Source organism: Ascaphus truei, chromosome 3 (genome assembly GCF_040206685.1).
Source record: "Ascaphus truei isolate aAscTru1 chromosome 3, aAscTru1.hap1, whole genome shotgun sequence".
NCBI classification, from domain to species: domain Eukaryota; kingdom Metazoa; phylum Chordata; class Amphibia; order Anura; family Ascaphidae; genus Ascaphus; species Ascaphus truei.
In genome coordinates, this window is record NC_134485.1 from 353,113,384 (window position 1) to 353,127,985 (window position 14,602).

The window sequence follows — 14,602 nt, forward strand, 5'->3', positions numbered from 1 at the left end:
ATTACCCACCCCCTGTGCCCCCCCATAAATACAAGATTTATCCTTTTACATACAGGGTTCATAACGCAGCCCCACGCGAGTTCCCGGTGGGCTGGCAGGGCACCTGGACAGACCTACAGTTTAACAGCAGCCCTTTTTACACAGGTTCTGGAGGCCTGCTGGTGGATCCCGCCAGCACCATGGCCCCCAGGTGGTCACCGTGGGCCACAATTGGGTCCCCACAGTAGGCCCGCGGATGTCTGGGAGCCCCGGGTCAGACCCACAGGTGTCTGCGGGGCCTCGGGTGGTTCCCTCGGGGGTCTGGGGAACTCACGGGTGCTCACTATGGGTCCGCGGTGCCCCCACAGAAGTGGGACCACACATCATCATCCCCGCACCTTCGGGTCGGCGGTGCCCCCACAGAAGTGGGACCACACATCGTCATCCCCGCAGACTACGGGTCGGCGGTGCCCCCACAGAAGTGGGACCACACATCGTCATCCCCGCATGTGTCACCCGTGGAACCACCAGCCTGCTACCCTTGGGATACCCGAGGATTCCCGCAGGTGGTCTCCAGAGGTCCCACGCAGAACCACGGAACCAACCCTGAATGTAAAAAAAATAAACCTGGTCTATACATTAAATACATACACCCTCCCCCCCAACACCTACAGTACAATAATGTGCAAAATAACTATTATCCAGATATGGATAATAGATTAATTGCCCATTATTAAAAACATTAACTAGCATATTCAAATAAATAAAGTACTACTGACCTCATCAATACGAAGTGTCCGTCGCCAGCAACTTCCTTGTCTTGCCCACAACACACATAGCAAATACAAAGCCAATACATTGCAAGTACATTCAGATATCAATTAACCCCTTAAACACCTTATCAGATAATAACCGCAAAGGTGATTAAGGGGTTAAGCCACACTGGGCCGATACCCACCCTTCACCCATGAATTTGTACAGTGGCTTCATCATGCAACTATATATATATATATACATGTACTTGCAATGTATTGGCTTTGTATTTGCTATGTGTGTTTTGGGCAAGACAAGGAAGTTGCTGGCGACGGACACTTCGTATTGATGAGGTCAGTAGTACTTTATTTATTTGAATATGCTAGTTAATGTTTTTAATAATGGGCAATTAATCTATTATCCATATCTGGATAATAGTTATTTTGCACATTATTGTACTGTAGGTGTTGGGGGGTAGGGTGTATGTATTGAATGTATAGGCCAGGTTTATTTTTTTTACATTCAGGGTTGGTTCCGTGGTTCTGCGTGGGACCTCTGGAGACCACCTGCGGGAATCCTCGGGTATCCCAAGGGTAGCAGGCTGGTGGTTCCACGGGTGACACATGCGGGGATGACGATGTATGGTCCCACTTCTGTGGGGGCACCGCCGACCCGTAGTCTGCGGGGATGACGATGTGTGGTCCCATTTCTGTGGGGGCACCGCCGACCCGTAGGTGCGGGGATGATGATGTGTGGTCCCACTTCTGTGGGGGCACCGCGGACCCGTAGTGAGCACCCGTGAGTTCCCCAGACCCCCGAGGGAACCACCCGAGGCCCCGCAGACACCTGTGGGTCTGACCCGGGGCTCCCAGACATCCGCGGGCCTACCGTGGGGACCCAATTGTGGCCCACGGTGACCCAAGGAGACCACCTGGGGGCCATGGTGCTGGCGGGATCCACCAGCAGGCCTCCAGAACCTGTGTAAAAAGGGCTGCTGGTAAACTGTAGGTCTGTCCAGGTGCCCCGCCAGGCCCACCGGGGACTCGCGTGGGGCTGCGTTATGAACCCTGTATGTAAAAAGGATAAATCTTGTATTTATGGGGGGGCACAGGGGGTGGGTAATGTATTTAATAAATATAATGCTGTTTATTGTGGGTCACTGTACTGTTTTTATTGTGGGTACTGGGGGTGGGGGGGGTGTTTCCCCATCGGTATGTGGGTAGGCCTCCCTTGTGGGTACTGGGTGGTTAGGCCTCACGGGGGGGGGGTTAGTGTGGGAGGGTATGTAGGCATCCCGAGTGGTGGGTGAGGGTGGGTTAACCCCTTAATGATTGTAGCGGTTAATAACCACTATGGTGATTAAGGGGTTAGGGGACATTACTTATGTTTTAATTTTTGTCTCTTTTTTGCAGCAGCGGAGGGGCCATGTGCAGGTGGGTAGTGGGTAGTGGGTGTGGGTGTGGTTATTTACACGGGATCCCCCTCCCCACATTTACATACAGTACACTGCCCTCCCCACATTTACATTCAGTACACTGCACTCACAGAAAACACAGGCCAGGCAGATTTAACTGACACAATAGGGGGAGAGGGGCTTACACAGATTAGTCAAAGCAGGGAAGTTTAGCAGACACAATAGGGGAGGTTTTTTTTACATAGATTACAGTGAAGGCAGGGAAGCTTCACACACAATAGGGAGAGGGGGTTTTACATAGATTACGGTGAAGGCAGGGAAGTTTAAAACACACAATAGGGGGAGGTTTTTTTTTACATAGATTACAGTGAAGGCAGGGAGGTTTAAAACACACATTAAAAAATGTATGTAATGTATTTATTGTTTATTCTGCCTTAACCCTTCATTGCCTTAGCGGCTATACGCTATGGTAATGAAGCAGCATTTCTGTATTTTTAATAATATTGTGCAGGAGCAGGGGGTTCCCTGAGCATTCATTTCTGGCTCAGGGAACCCCCTGCTCACTGTACAATATTATTAAAATACACAAATGCTGCTGCATTAACATAGCACATAGCCGCTAAAGTAAAGAATGATTCTTTATTGATGTGTGTGTTTTATTTATACTGTACATGTGCAGAGGGTCTCCGGAGCAGAAACGTTTTGGTTTTAGGTCCGGGGACACCCTGCTCCCCGAGATACAGGCCCCTTTAGGGGGTGCCGGTATCCCTCTGCTTGGTTTACAGGCCGCGGTCACGTGATCGGGACCTTTAAACGCAGAGGGATACCGGCACCTCATAAAGGGGTCTGTATCTCGGGGAGCAGGGGGTCCCCGGACCTGAAACCAAAGCGGTTCAGCTCCGGAGACCCCCTGCACATCTACACTATAAATAAAAATGTATTTCAAATGTATTTATTTATAGTCATTTATTTATTTATTTATTTAGATTTATTTATTTATTTTTTGGCGGCTGCTGTGTGTGAGTTTTTTTTTATTGTGGGTAGTGGGGGTGGGTGAATGGGGTATTAGCCCCAATGGTGGTTGTTTAGGGCTTGCGGGGGGTAGCGGGAGGGCTTAACCCCTTCATGACCGTAGCGGTATTAAATGCTACGGTCGTGAAGGGGTTAAGTGCACCCGCAACCCCCCCGCAAGTCCTAAACTCACACCAAGGGCCAAATACCCCCTTCACCTACCCCCGCTACCCACAATAAAGCGGGCACGGTGGGTTAACCCCTTCATTGCCTTAGCGGCTATACGCTATGGTAATGAAGCAGCATTTCTGTATTTTTAATAATATTGTGCAGGAGCAGGGGGTCCCCTGAGCATTAATTTCTGGCTCAGGGAACCCCCTGCTCACTGTACAATATTATTAAAATACACAAATGCTGCATCGTTACCGTAGCACATAGCCACTAAGGTAAGGAACGAGTGTTTATTTATATATGTTTTTTATTCACAGTGTAGATGTGCAGAGGGTCTCCGGAGCAGAACCGCGTTGGTTTTAGGTCCGGGGACTCCCTGCTCCCCGAGATACAGGCCCCTTTAGGGGGTGCCGGTATCCCTCTGCTTTGTTTACAGGTCGCGGTCACGTGATCGGGACCTTTAAACGCACAGGGATACCGGCACCTCATAAAGGGGGCTGTATCTCGGGGAGCAGGGGGTCCCCCGACCTGAAACCAACGCGGTTCAGCTCCGGAGACCCCCTGCACATGTACACTATGAATAAAAATGTACAGTACTGTATGTTAGGGGTTATAGGGGACGGCTTTAAAGACAACAGCTCGCAAACGCCCCCATGTGTTTTTACACGGTATTGCAGTATTGCAGCCAGCGGGAAAAAAATGCTTAAATCACAGCCGGGAAAGTAACGCAATACACTCCGGCTGAAAACAGTACAAAACCGAATATCACCAGGATATACCCAAATTTGCGGAACTAGCCGAGTTAGAATAAAGTTGGTCGCCACTGTACATAGAACACTCAAAATCTGTCCAAAAGCAAATATATCTATTTAGGGACCTAGTCTTATTACATAAAGGGTGATATATAATCGGCAATGCACGACACATATAAACATGTCAAAAAGATACACAAAGTTGATTCAAATCAGTAATTATTGTCCATAAAGTATGCTGATGTGTCATAATTTAAATCATACACGGAATTTACTGTTCCAAAATGACTTGAGGCAAATCTACAACAGAATCACTGCTACAACAGAACCAGTATCACTGCTAGTTGTTGTATCTTGAATATATCCGCAGTATACATATAAATATGGGTAACCCCATTGTGGGGAATTAAATCATTATTATGGGTTATAATGTTTACTGCAGTACCTAAATGATATATACATATATATGATTGGAATAATATTCCACATAGAGAAGAGTTGGGTGAACAGTTTAAACAAAAATACACATAAAGCGATATATATATCTCAATGGGAATACAAATAGATACTTCAAAAATTATAATTTTAGAGTAGCATCTAACACGTTCGTATACTATGCATTTTACCAATCTTCCTTCTGTTGTATCCCATAGAGCAGCGCTGCGCAAACTTTTTCAGCTGCGGCCCCCTTCCTGGAAGCCGCAGCGTTCACGCCCCCTCTCCCCCGAAGTCACGGCTTCAGATTATGTTGCGGGTCAGGTGACCCCACTGCGTCATTTGGCGCACGTTGCATGGCGACGCGTCGCCGAAGACCCGGCTGCCAGTAGGTAAGTGAGGTTACAGAGGCCTCACGCCTCCCCGGCATTAAATTAAATGCCTGGGGGAAGAGCGCGGGGCCTCTGTAACAGCCCGCACCCCCCCCCCCTGCAAATTCTCAGTTTCAGTTATTAGTGTATATAGCGTTTTTTTGTTGTTTTATGTGTGTGTCCACCTTAGCGACATATTTGCTTCAATATTTCTTTTTTACTTTAATATCATTAAAATTGGTTTTAAATTTATTAGCATCTCAATCTACACAATGAGTGCTTTCAAAAGGGTGTGCTTTTTCCAATTCCTTAACCATTCCTTTATTCCCCTTTGTGAGGACTCGGGGGTCACGTCGGTCGTAGCGTGACCTCCCCTCACCTCTGTCCGCTCCCGCGGCTGTGCGGCTCCCTCCTCGCCCGGCCTCCCTGCTGAGGGGACTTACCCGTCCTCCCCGTCGGGCTGCTGCTGCCCCGCGCGGGGCTGGTGCTCGGGTGCCTGCCGTTGCTCCTGCGCGCGCATCCCCTGCTGTTACAGAACACATTCCAGCACCAGCTAATTTATTCACTGCTCTTGCAGTGAAGCCACACATTCCTCCCACACGCTGGTTACTAGTTAACCCTAAACCTCATCACCTGGAAGCCTATTATGGAAACCAATCCTGGACTGCTCCTAGGGCTCCTCCAGGCCTGCCTCCGTTAACCATTGGTCAGCCACAGTACTTAATGCCTGTTCTGCCTCTCACATCGCTCGACATAGTCTCTGCTACAGACGTCTATTCTGGCTCTCCCTTTGTCTTCGTGCATTCAGGTTACGACCCGGCTTGGCGGACGTGCTTACCTGGCTCTGGATCCCGGCTCCCTCTTGACCCTGCAGCTTCTTCCATCCCTCGACCTCAGCTTGGACCTCGACCTTCCGGATCTCTCTCTCCCCGACCTTTGGCTAACGGCAACCACTTCTCTTCTTCAGTACCGGTACCGGCAAGTATTGCTACACCTATTCACACCTGGCCTGGCAACGCCAAAACACCACACTCTGGACACGCTCCTTCTGCTGCGGGTGCGTGCACATATACGTCCCCACCTCAGTATAAGGGACGAGTCTGGTCTGCGGGCAGCACCGGCGTAACACCCTTTTGCATCTTTGTTATCATCTATTTTTGTACACTAAGCTGAAGCGAGAGTGCCATTCCCATATTTTCCCTATTCCCCCCACTCTCTCAGTTGCCAATCTTCCCAGGAGTGGACGTCCCAGCAAATTCACCCCAAGGTCAGACCGTGCAATGCTCAGAGAAATTGCAAAAAACCCAAGAGTTACATCTCAGACCTTACAGGCCTCAGTTAGCATGTTAAATGTTAAAGTTCATGACAGTGCAATTAGAAAAAGACTGAACAAGTATGGTTTGTTTGGAAGTGTTGCCAGGAAAAAGCCTCTTCTCTCTAAAAAGAACATGGCAGCACGGCTTAGGTTTACAAAGTTGCATCTGAACAAATCACAAGACTTCTGGAACAATGTCCTTTGGACAGGCGAGACCAAAGTGGAGATGTTTGGCCATAATGCACAGTACCACGTTTGGTGAAAACCAAAAACAGCATATCAGCGCAAACACCCCATACCAACTGTCAAGAACGGTGGTGGAGGTGTGATGATTTGGGCTTGTTTTGCAGCCACAGGACCTGGGAACCTTGCAGTCATTGAGTCGACCATAAACTCCTCTGTATACCAAAGTATTCTAGAGTCAAATGTGAGGCCATCTGTTCCACAGCTAAAGCTTGGCCGAAATTGGGTCATGCAACAGGACAATGATCCCAAGCACACCAGCAAATCTACAACAGAATGGCTGAAAAAGAAAAGAATCAAGGTGTTGCAATGTCCCAGTCAAAGTCCAAACCTCAACCCGATTGAAATTCTGTGGCGAAGGAGAGCTGTGCATAAACAAATGCCCACAAACCTCAATAAGCTGAAGCAACATTGTAAAGAAGAGTGGGACAAAATTCCTCCACAACGATGTGAGAGACTGATAGAGTCATACAGAAAACGATTACTTCAAGTTATTGCTTCTAAAGGTGGATCATAAGGTATACTTCGTTTTTCACACATGGCTTCTCCATTTTGGCTTTATTTTTGTTAAATAAATCATGACACAGTGTAATATGTCATGTGTTGTTGTTCATCTGAGGTTGTACTTACCTAATTTTAAGACCTGCTTAGGAACAGATGATTGTTATAATGTCCTGATATGTAAAACCATAGAATTGAAAGAGGCTGTACTTTCTTTTTCACACAACTGTAGGTATCCAAATTGTCCCAATTGGCAGACAAGGAGGTGACAGGGTTAAATCTCTGTCCAAACAAGACAGCCTATGGATATATAAAATGCAAACTTTGGCTCCTCTGGTCCTTAATGAGGAGATCGATGTTTGGTCATTATATGAATGAGCCATGCATTTTATGCTCAACCTTTCACCCAAGTTAATTCATTTTATACATTTTTATTTTTTTATTGTTTCCACCTCAATATGAATCATATTTATATTTTTAATGCTTGTTTGTTTTACTCATCTCCTGTGTAGTTTACTCTCGCTTCATTATTTATTTCCATTGTTTGTCCTCCATATTAGGTACTAATTCTTTATATTATAAGTTCTTTTTTGTCTGTTTGATTTTCATGATATCCTTCTATGTTTGAATTAGGTTGTCATTTTTGCAGATTCTGCTATTAACTATTCTCTTTCATTTCTAGAGACATTTTTATTTCTCTTTTTTAATATGAAGTATTATGATTGTTCTTTTTCTCATTCCCATTTTTATTAATTAAAATTGTAGTGAATATGTTGATTTTAACTTTATTGTATAAATATCTGTGTTATTTATGTTTTATTAAGATCAGCTGCGATAGCTCCGTTTCGATTAGCCAGTTTATTCTTTCCCACTGGTCCAATCACAGGGGCCCATGGGGGTTTTTATACTGCCTCTGAATTTTATATTATTACCCCTGATGAAGTCAGTTGCTCTGATGAAACGCGTTGGAATTAAAGCATAATTTGTGCACTTCATTGCAAGTTCCACTCTATTTTATTCATTGGGACTTTACTGCATACATTACTGCTCTCCAAGGTTTAGTGCCTTTGAGGACTCTTTTACTACACAAACTGCTATTCAAGCGATGGAAGCCCCTTTGACGTCATCGGCACTCGCCAGAACTCTGCCTCGTGCAGTCGGCGTCTTCTGTTAGCACGGAGGGACTATACAACGATCTATACGGAGTAGGAAGCCATACAGATCAGAACCGAGGAGATGACCTGCAGGAGTTGGTGTCCGAGAGGATCAGAGTTCCTAGATGTTCCATCTGGCCGAACACGCATGATCGAATGACCTGAGTGGAAGTTGCAGAGTGGGGTAACATGTTCCTAACATGTCTTGCTCATTAACCATTACCTTGATGTACGTGCATTAATTTCAGTACCTGCTGATTGGAAATAACTATATATTTTTACATACTACACTATGAGGCTTTGCGCTGTTTTTCTTTTCTACTGTTTACTAGTGTTATAGTTTCCTGAGCCATTCTATGCAAGCAGCAGCTTCTCATTCAGAATTTACACAGGTTTTATCTATATCCTGTTGGTTTTTCTATCATTCACTTGTGATATATATTATAATCACTATTTACTTACACAGGTTATTTAAGAATTCACCATCACTTGATATTATAACTTATTGATTATTTAATCCTTTTAATACGTTTATTTTTTATTAATTCACTATTTGGTGCGCAGTGTATTTTTTTCACGTTTTATCACTGTATAAGGATAAGGCTTAAATTGTAGAGTATTTGGTCACTAACGGTGTTCGGGTGTATCTCAATGTTTTTTTTAGATATAGTGGGTCATATCAAATACATATTTAAGATTTTGTGGACATCACGTTATAGACTTCCTTTTTGTTATAGCCCCTCGTAATAAATTTCTACGCCTTCAATTCCATCTTTCAGTAGGATTGCTTACAATTTGAGCTACCCAAATCAATTGTGAAAAAGCATGTCCTTTTTTCAAGGGCAGTGGATGGAAACTGGAGGCTTGTAGAAGGGTATTATGGTCAGTGTTTTGTTTTTTGTTTTTTGTTTTTTAAATAAATATTAGTTTTGAGCTGTGTGTCACTTTTGATAACCATAACCCAAAAAAATTAATTTCTTGGTCACTACTGTTGACCATAAATCTGCAAAGAAGTGGCTGTCTGCAGTTTCTTTGTGGCTGCAGTTTGTGTGTGAGTGTGTCAGTAGCAGTTAGTGTGTGCTGTGCTGTTGTGTTGTATATCTATGTTGAGGTGCTGTGTGTTTGTCAGTGTCAGCAGCAGTGTTTATGGGTGTAGCATGTGTGTGCAGCAGCAGTTTGTGTGTGTGTAGAGGTGCTGTGTTGTGTGTAGAGGTGCTGTGTATAGAGGTGCAGTGTGATTGATTGTGGCTGCAGTGTGTGTGTGTGTGTGTGTGTGTGTGTGTGTGTGTGTGTGTGTGTGTGTGTGTGTGTGTGTGTGTGTGTGTGTGTGTGTGTGTGTGTGTTGTGCTGTTATATGTGTAGCAGCAGTTTGAGTGTATAGAGCTACTGTGTGTGTATAGAGCTCCAGTGTGTGTGTGTGTGTGTGTGTGTGTGTCAGTGTCAGCAGCAGTGTTTATGGGTGTATCATATGTGTGTAGCAGCAGAGTTTGTGTGTGTAGAGGTGCTGTGTTGTGTTTGTAGAGGTGCTGTGTTGTGAGTGTAGAGGAGGTGCTGTGTTGTGCTGTGTGTCTAGAGCTCCAGTGTGTGTGTGTGTGTGTGTGTGTGTGTGTGTGTGTGTGTGTGTGTGTGTGTGTGTGTGTGTGTGGTGTGCTTGTGTGTTTAGAGGTTCTGTGTTGTGTGTGGTGTGCTGGTGTGTGTGTGTGTGTGTGTGTGTGTGTGTGTGTGTGTGTGTGTGTGTGTGTGTGTGTGTGTGTGTGTGTGTGTGTGTGTGTGTGTAGCAGCAGTTTGTGTGTTGATCTGCTGTGTGTGTGTGTGTGTGTGTGTGTACACACAGAGGGGGCGGCAGTGTGTGGATATAGATAGCTGCAGTTTAAATGTATATAGGGGTGGTTTCATGTATTTACCATTTTATTTTAATAAAAAAAATCTATATAACTATACAAAAGTGTCTATTATTTATTAAAAAAGCCTACATTTAGCCTATAATAGTAATAATCCCCTCAGAACAGGGCATTACTGGCCAATAATGCCCTGGCTGGGTTAAAGTCCCTCGGCTTCGCCTCGGGCCTTCAACTCTTCCAGCCAGGGCATTATTGGCCAGTAATGCCCTGTTCTTCGGGATTATTACTTAAATATACTTTTGAGTGCATAGTATACACTACACTGCATAGTGTTATTTAGTAACGTTACCTATACAAAGGTTTTGGTGCCAAATACATGATACCATGTTTACTTCCGCCTCCACGGAGGTGTGTTTTATATCTAGATTTCTGTGACATTTGTGTATATATACACTGCACAACTTCATTTTATTTGTATCTTGACAAAGGTCCACAAGAGGACCGAAAATATCAATCTCTGTACTGTACTATTTTCTAAATACGTCTTTTTTGCAAAGACCCCTGGAGTGCCGTTCTTCTACTGTTAGGAGTTTGCGAGTCTACTGTGCCTCATCACATTGGGGTTGTGCGAGCACCCATGGCGGTTCATTTTAGGATTTGTTTGTGCACCTTCCTGGTTCTAATAGTGTCAAATTTGGACCATAAATATTTTCTGTACAACAATATTCATGACCTAAATATTTAACAATTATTAAAGAAATAAATTACAGTGACCAACCCTTCTGAAGTCCTTACATAACAGAAAACAGGGTTAGTATAGTAAAAATGTTATCAGAACGTGTACAATATTGAGTGTAAATGTTACGTCATAGGTGTCATGCAACACATTAAAAAAAATAAAGCTATTAACCAACATTGATAAAATTAAAGAATGATCAATATACGTGTTAACTACATATTATAAATAAATGTTCTGTCATTATTACAAAACTATATTTTAAATGTAATTTTTTTTTGGACCCAAAGCTACTTCTGAGTCTGATGAAAACATAACACTTGGACAACCTTTTCAAGAGGAATCCACGGAGCCCATGGAGGTGAGGGATCAACCAACACGTGTGCCTCCTAATAAGCACCAACGTCAAGCTGCCCGTGCAATGGTGATGTCTGTCCCGCAAGAAACCATGCAGCTACACTTGGCGCAAGTGACACACCGAAAAAAACTAATGCAGAAGTTAAGCCTTATTCACCAGGACATAGCTGACGTCAACCAAAAGCATAAGGGATCACTCAGCAGTCACAAGAAAAAGAGCAGCCAGGGAGTTTAAAATGATGAATCTGAAAAGGCAGCAAATAGAATTGCAGAAAAAGCAACTGGAGGCCACAGTGGAGAGGAATGCCATAATGCAGCAAATTCTCACGGCCAATAATGCAATGGGAAGCAACCTAACCCACCCAGTAGCTGTAATTTGAGCTGTATTCATGGCAAACTAGAATAACCATATTTGCATAACATTTCAAAGATTACTTTCTACACCCTTCCACACACTTCATAGGTTTAACCATTTGTCCATCCTCTCATTGGGTAGTGGAGATAAGTAAGCAAACCTGAAGCTGAAGTGGTAACTGGCTTTTGTATCAAATTGTGAACGCAGCTGTGATTATATTAAATATACTTTATCAGTGTCACTATAATCAGTCTTCATGAGAATTGTCTTATAATTTGAATATGGACACACAAATGACTGAATTCTAATGCTGCACATAAAAAAATAACTTGTGAGCACATTCGCATGTCTCAGGCAGGTTGGCAACGCTGCTTTTCACCATTATCTCTTAACATTCCATTCTTCTACTGCAGCCAGGAATTCTGGGTAATGACATGCAACTGAGCACAACTTATGCTGTCTTTCTTTCTGCCTTGTCCCATGCAACTTTTCCATCAATGGCAGTACTTTCACCTTCAAATGTGCATCATTTTTTAACAGTATACGGGATATCTAAGTTAAGAAGAGATACATTTTTTAAACACAATACAATTTTAATTTTAATACAAATGGAGGTTGGGTGTGGTGCTCAACAATCAGGTATGGTTCTATCTGAGAGACACATATATCATAAGTGTCCAGATATTAATGAAGTGTCCACAGAATAATCACTGAAGGTAACCGAGAGGGATATGTGCCTAGTGGTGTCCACCTGACATCCACAAAAATTGACGCACTAATAACCACCCAATCACATAAAGCAATGTCCAGTATACACAGGAACCATTGTGGGGCACTGCGGCCCTTTACCTGTATACTTTAGGGGACAATCCAAATATCTGCGGCGTGCAATCCATCCAAAGATCCAGAAGATAGCAGGTGAAGACAGCACTACCAACGAATTCCAGCTTCCAGCTATGCATAAGAGGAAAAATATTTTAATATTAATTAATAAACTGACTTAAGTCTTTGATAAATTAAATCTAGAATATGTTACTGTCATTTTTGTAATTACACAGTGTGTTCAATTAACATTCTTTATAATTACTGCAATGTCTAACTTTCATCTTTGTTTAGGAGACAGCAGAAGCTGGTGAACAAAATGGGTAAGTTTTATTGTACGTTTCCTTGGTCTGTTCATTAAAGAAAAAGATTGCATGGGAACAACAGGATTTGCCCTATTTCTGCCCAGTCTTGCAGCCAGGAGACTTTGATACATAACTCACATCATTCATATTGAATTTCAGAAGGTTTTGTACCTTTGGTTTACAGTAGACCTTTAGGAATAGAATGGCCTGTAACACATGGGTGGTAGCTTCAGCCAACACTGTAGGGTTTAACACATTGGAACACAATCTTTTTTCCCTGCGCCCCCCTTCCGGCTGTCCTGCTCTCCGCGTGCCCCCCTCCCTCCTTACCGTGGATCCCGGCGTCTGGGCATCATGACGTCATGTTGTCATAGCAACGTGACGTCAAATGACCCAGCGACGCGTCTCCAGATGCCGGCTAAACCACAGTAAGTAAGGTTTACAGAGGCCTTCACCACTTCCCTGGCACTTAAAATAAGTGCCCTCAGGAATCGAGCGGGGCCTCTGTAAACTCTGTGCCCCTCGCAGTTAATCTCGCGCCCCCCAGTTTGTGCACCGCTGGTTTAACACAACACATTTCTGTGTAATTATGTTGATTGAATTCATATAATATTCACCGCTCAATATTAAGAGAGAAAGGGAGAAAGAAGAAAACTTTTCATTCAAATGTCGAATTTAAAAAAAAGTGCAATTATTAATAGTGCAAGTCAGGGAGGTGAAGTGCATAGGGAGTTAGTAGTGTAGGGGTAAATAATTGTAAATGCGTTCTTCTTTTAAGTGATGCATTTTCAGCTGGGTAAAAGTGCCAAAATGAGACATCCTATGATCGAGAGGCAATTTGGGGTATAACAAGAGAACATAGTTGAAATTCATGGAGGTGCAAAAGAGTGTAGCGTGTTAAAGGAAAGGAGGGGAATGTTGTAGTTTATATTGAGATTCATAGCAAACCATCAGAGGGATTTTGAAAGGTAAGAAGCAGATACAGGTATAGAAGTGTAGTAGATGATTCTAGCAGCAGCATTTTTAATAGACTAAGTGTGAGAGGGGTGTGCTGCAGATAGGCCATTAAAAAAATGCTGCAGTAATCAATGTGGGAAAGAAAGAGGACATGCGGGAAAGAAAGAGGACACGAGGACTGTTAGTAGTCGAGGAACAGTGGAAAGGACATGGACGGCAAGATTTAGTGACAGCGTTTGCATGAGTGGAGAAATAGAGGGATGAGTCAAATGTAATGCCTAGGAAACTTATTTGCCAGACTTGGTGGATAGTAGCATTATTAATTGTAATGTAGTGAAATGTCTAGAAGAAAAGAGAGGTGGTTATAACGGTGTTGTCTGCTGGAGAGAAACAGCGTTTGGGGAGCCTGAGTGGAGACTAGCTCTCCACTCATTAGTTCCTCTATCATCCTAGGCAGGAAGTGGTTTTAGTTCTGCCAAAATAAAAAGAGAGACAGCAAGAAAGGAAAGCAGAGGGCAGGGGAAGTGATAGTGGGTCTGCTGCATGGGTGGGTGAATGAGCCTTGTGAAGGTGAGTTAGAGGGTGAAATTGTGAAAGGGACAGAAAAGGAAAGTGAATGAAAGAGACTATGAAAGAAAGAACAGAGACAGAGAAACTGTCAGTTAAAAGAGGGAGGAAAAGAGATCATTAATAGGGAAAATAACAATACAAACAGAAATCAAAATATATTTTCACAGCCCTAGCTTGTCTGACTTTGAACATGTACTTCAATCGGATTTTTCAAGACTTGAAACTGTATTTCCCAAAACAAACCTCTTATTTGACACTGAAAACCTGTAACTATGGTATTTGGGACTAAGGCTAAATTTCAAAGCTACCAATGACAGAGCTCCAGATAAGAACCAACTCTAATAAGATCCTAGCCCCTGTTATTAGTGTTAAATATCTGGGCATATGATTTGACTCCCATTTAACATTTGGTTTGCATACAGAGACTCTGACATCTAAAACCTATGCAAAACTAGGTGTACATTTTAAGATCAAATACTTCCTAAGCCAGCTGGTCAGAAAGCGCATCGCACAGCAGATGCTAATGCCAATTACGGGGACATAGTATATGGCCGGGGTAT

General features: G+C 43.5%; 1 protein-coding gene across 3 annotated transcripts in view; it reads left to right on the top strand.

Annotated features, from left to right (window-relative positions):
* Positions 1-14,602, top strand: part of PHF11 (PHD finger protein 11) — a 175,048-nt gene that overhangs the window by 111,581 nt on the left and 48,865 nt on the right. For all 3 annotated transcript variants that reach the window (XM_075591937.1, XM_075591938.1, XM_075591939.1), the window contains 2 exons: positions 10,967-11,037; positions 12,505-12,533. In XM_075591937.1, the coding sequence (XP_075448052.1) occupies positions 10,967-11,037; positions 12,505-12,533 (100 nt within the window). The remainder of the gene's footprint in view (positions 1-10,966; positions 11,038-12,504; positions 12,534-14,602) is intronic.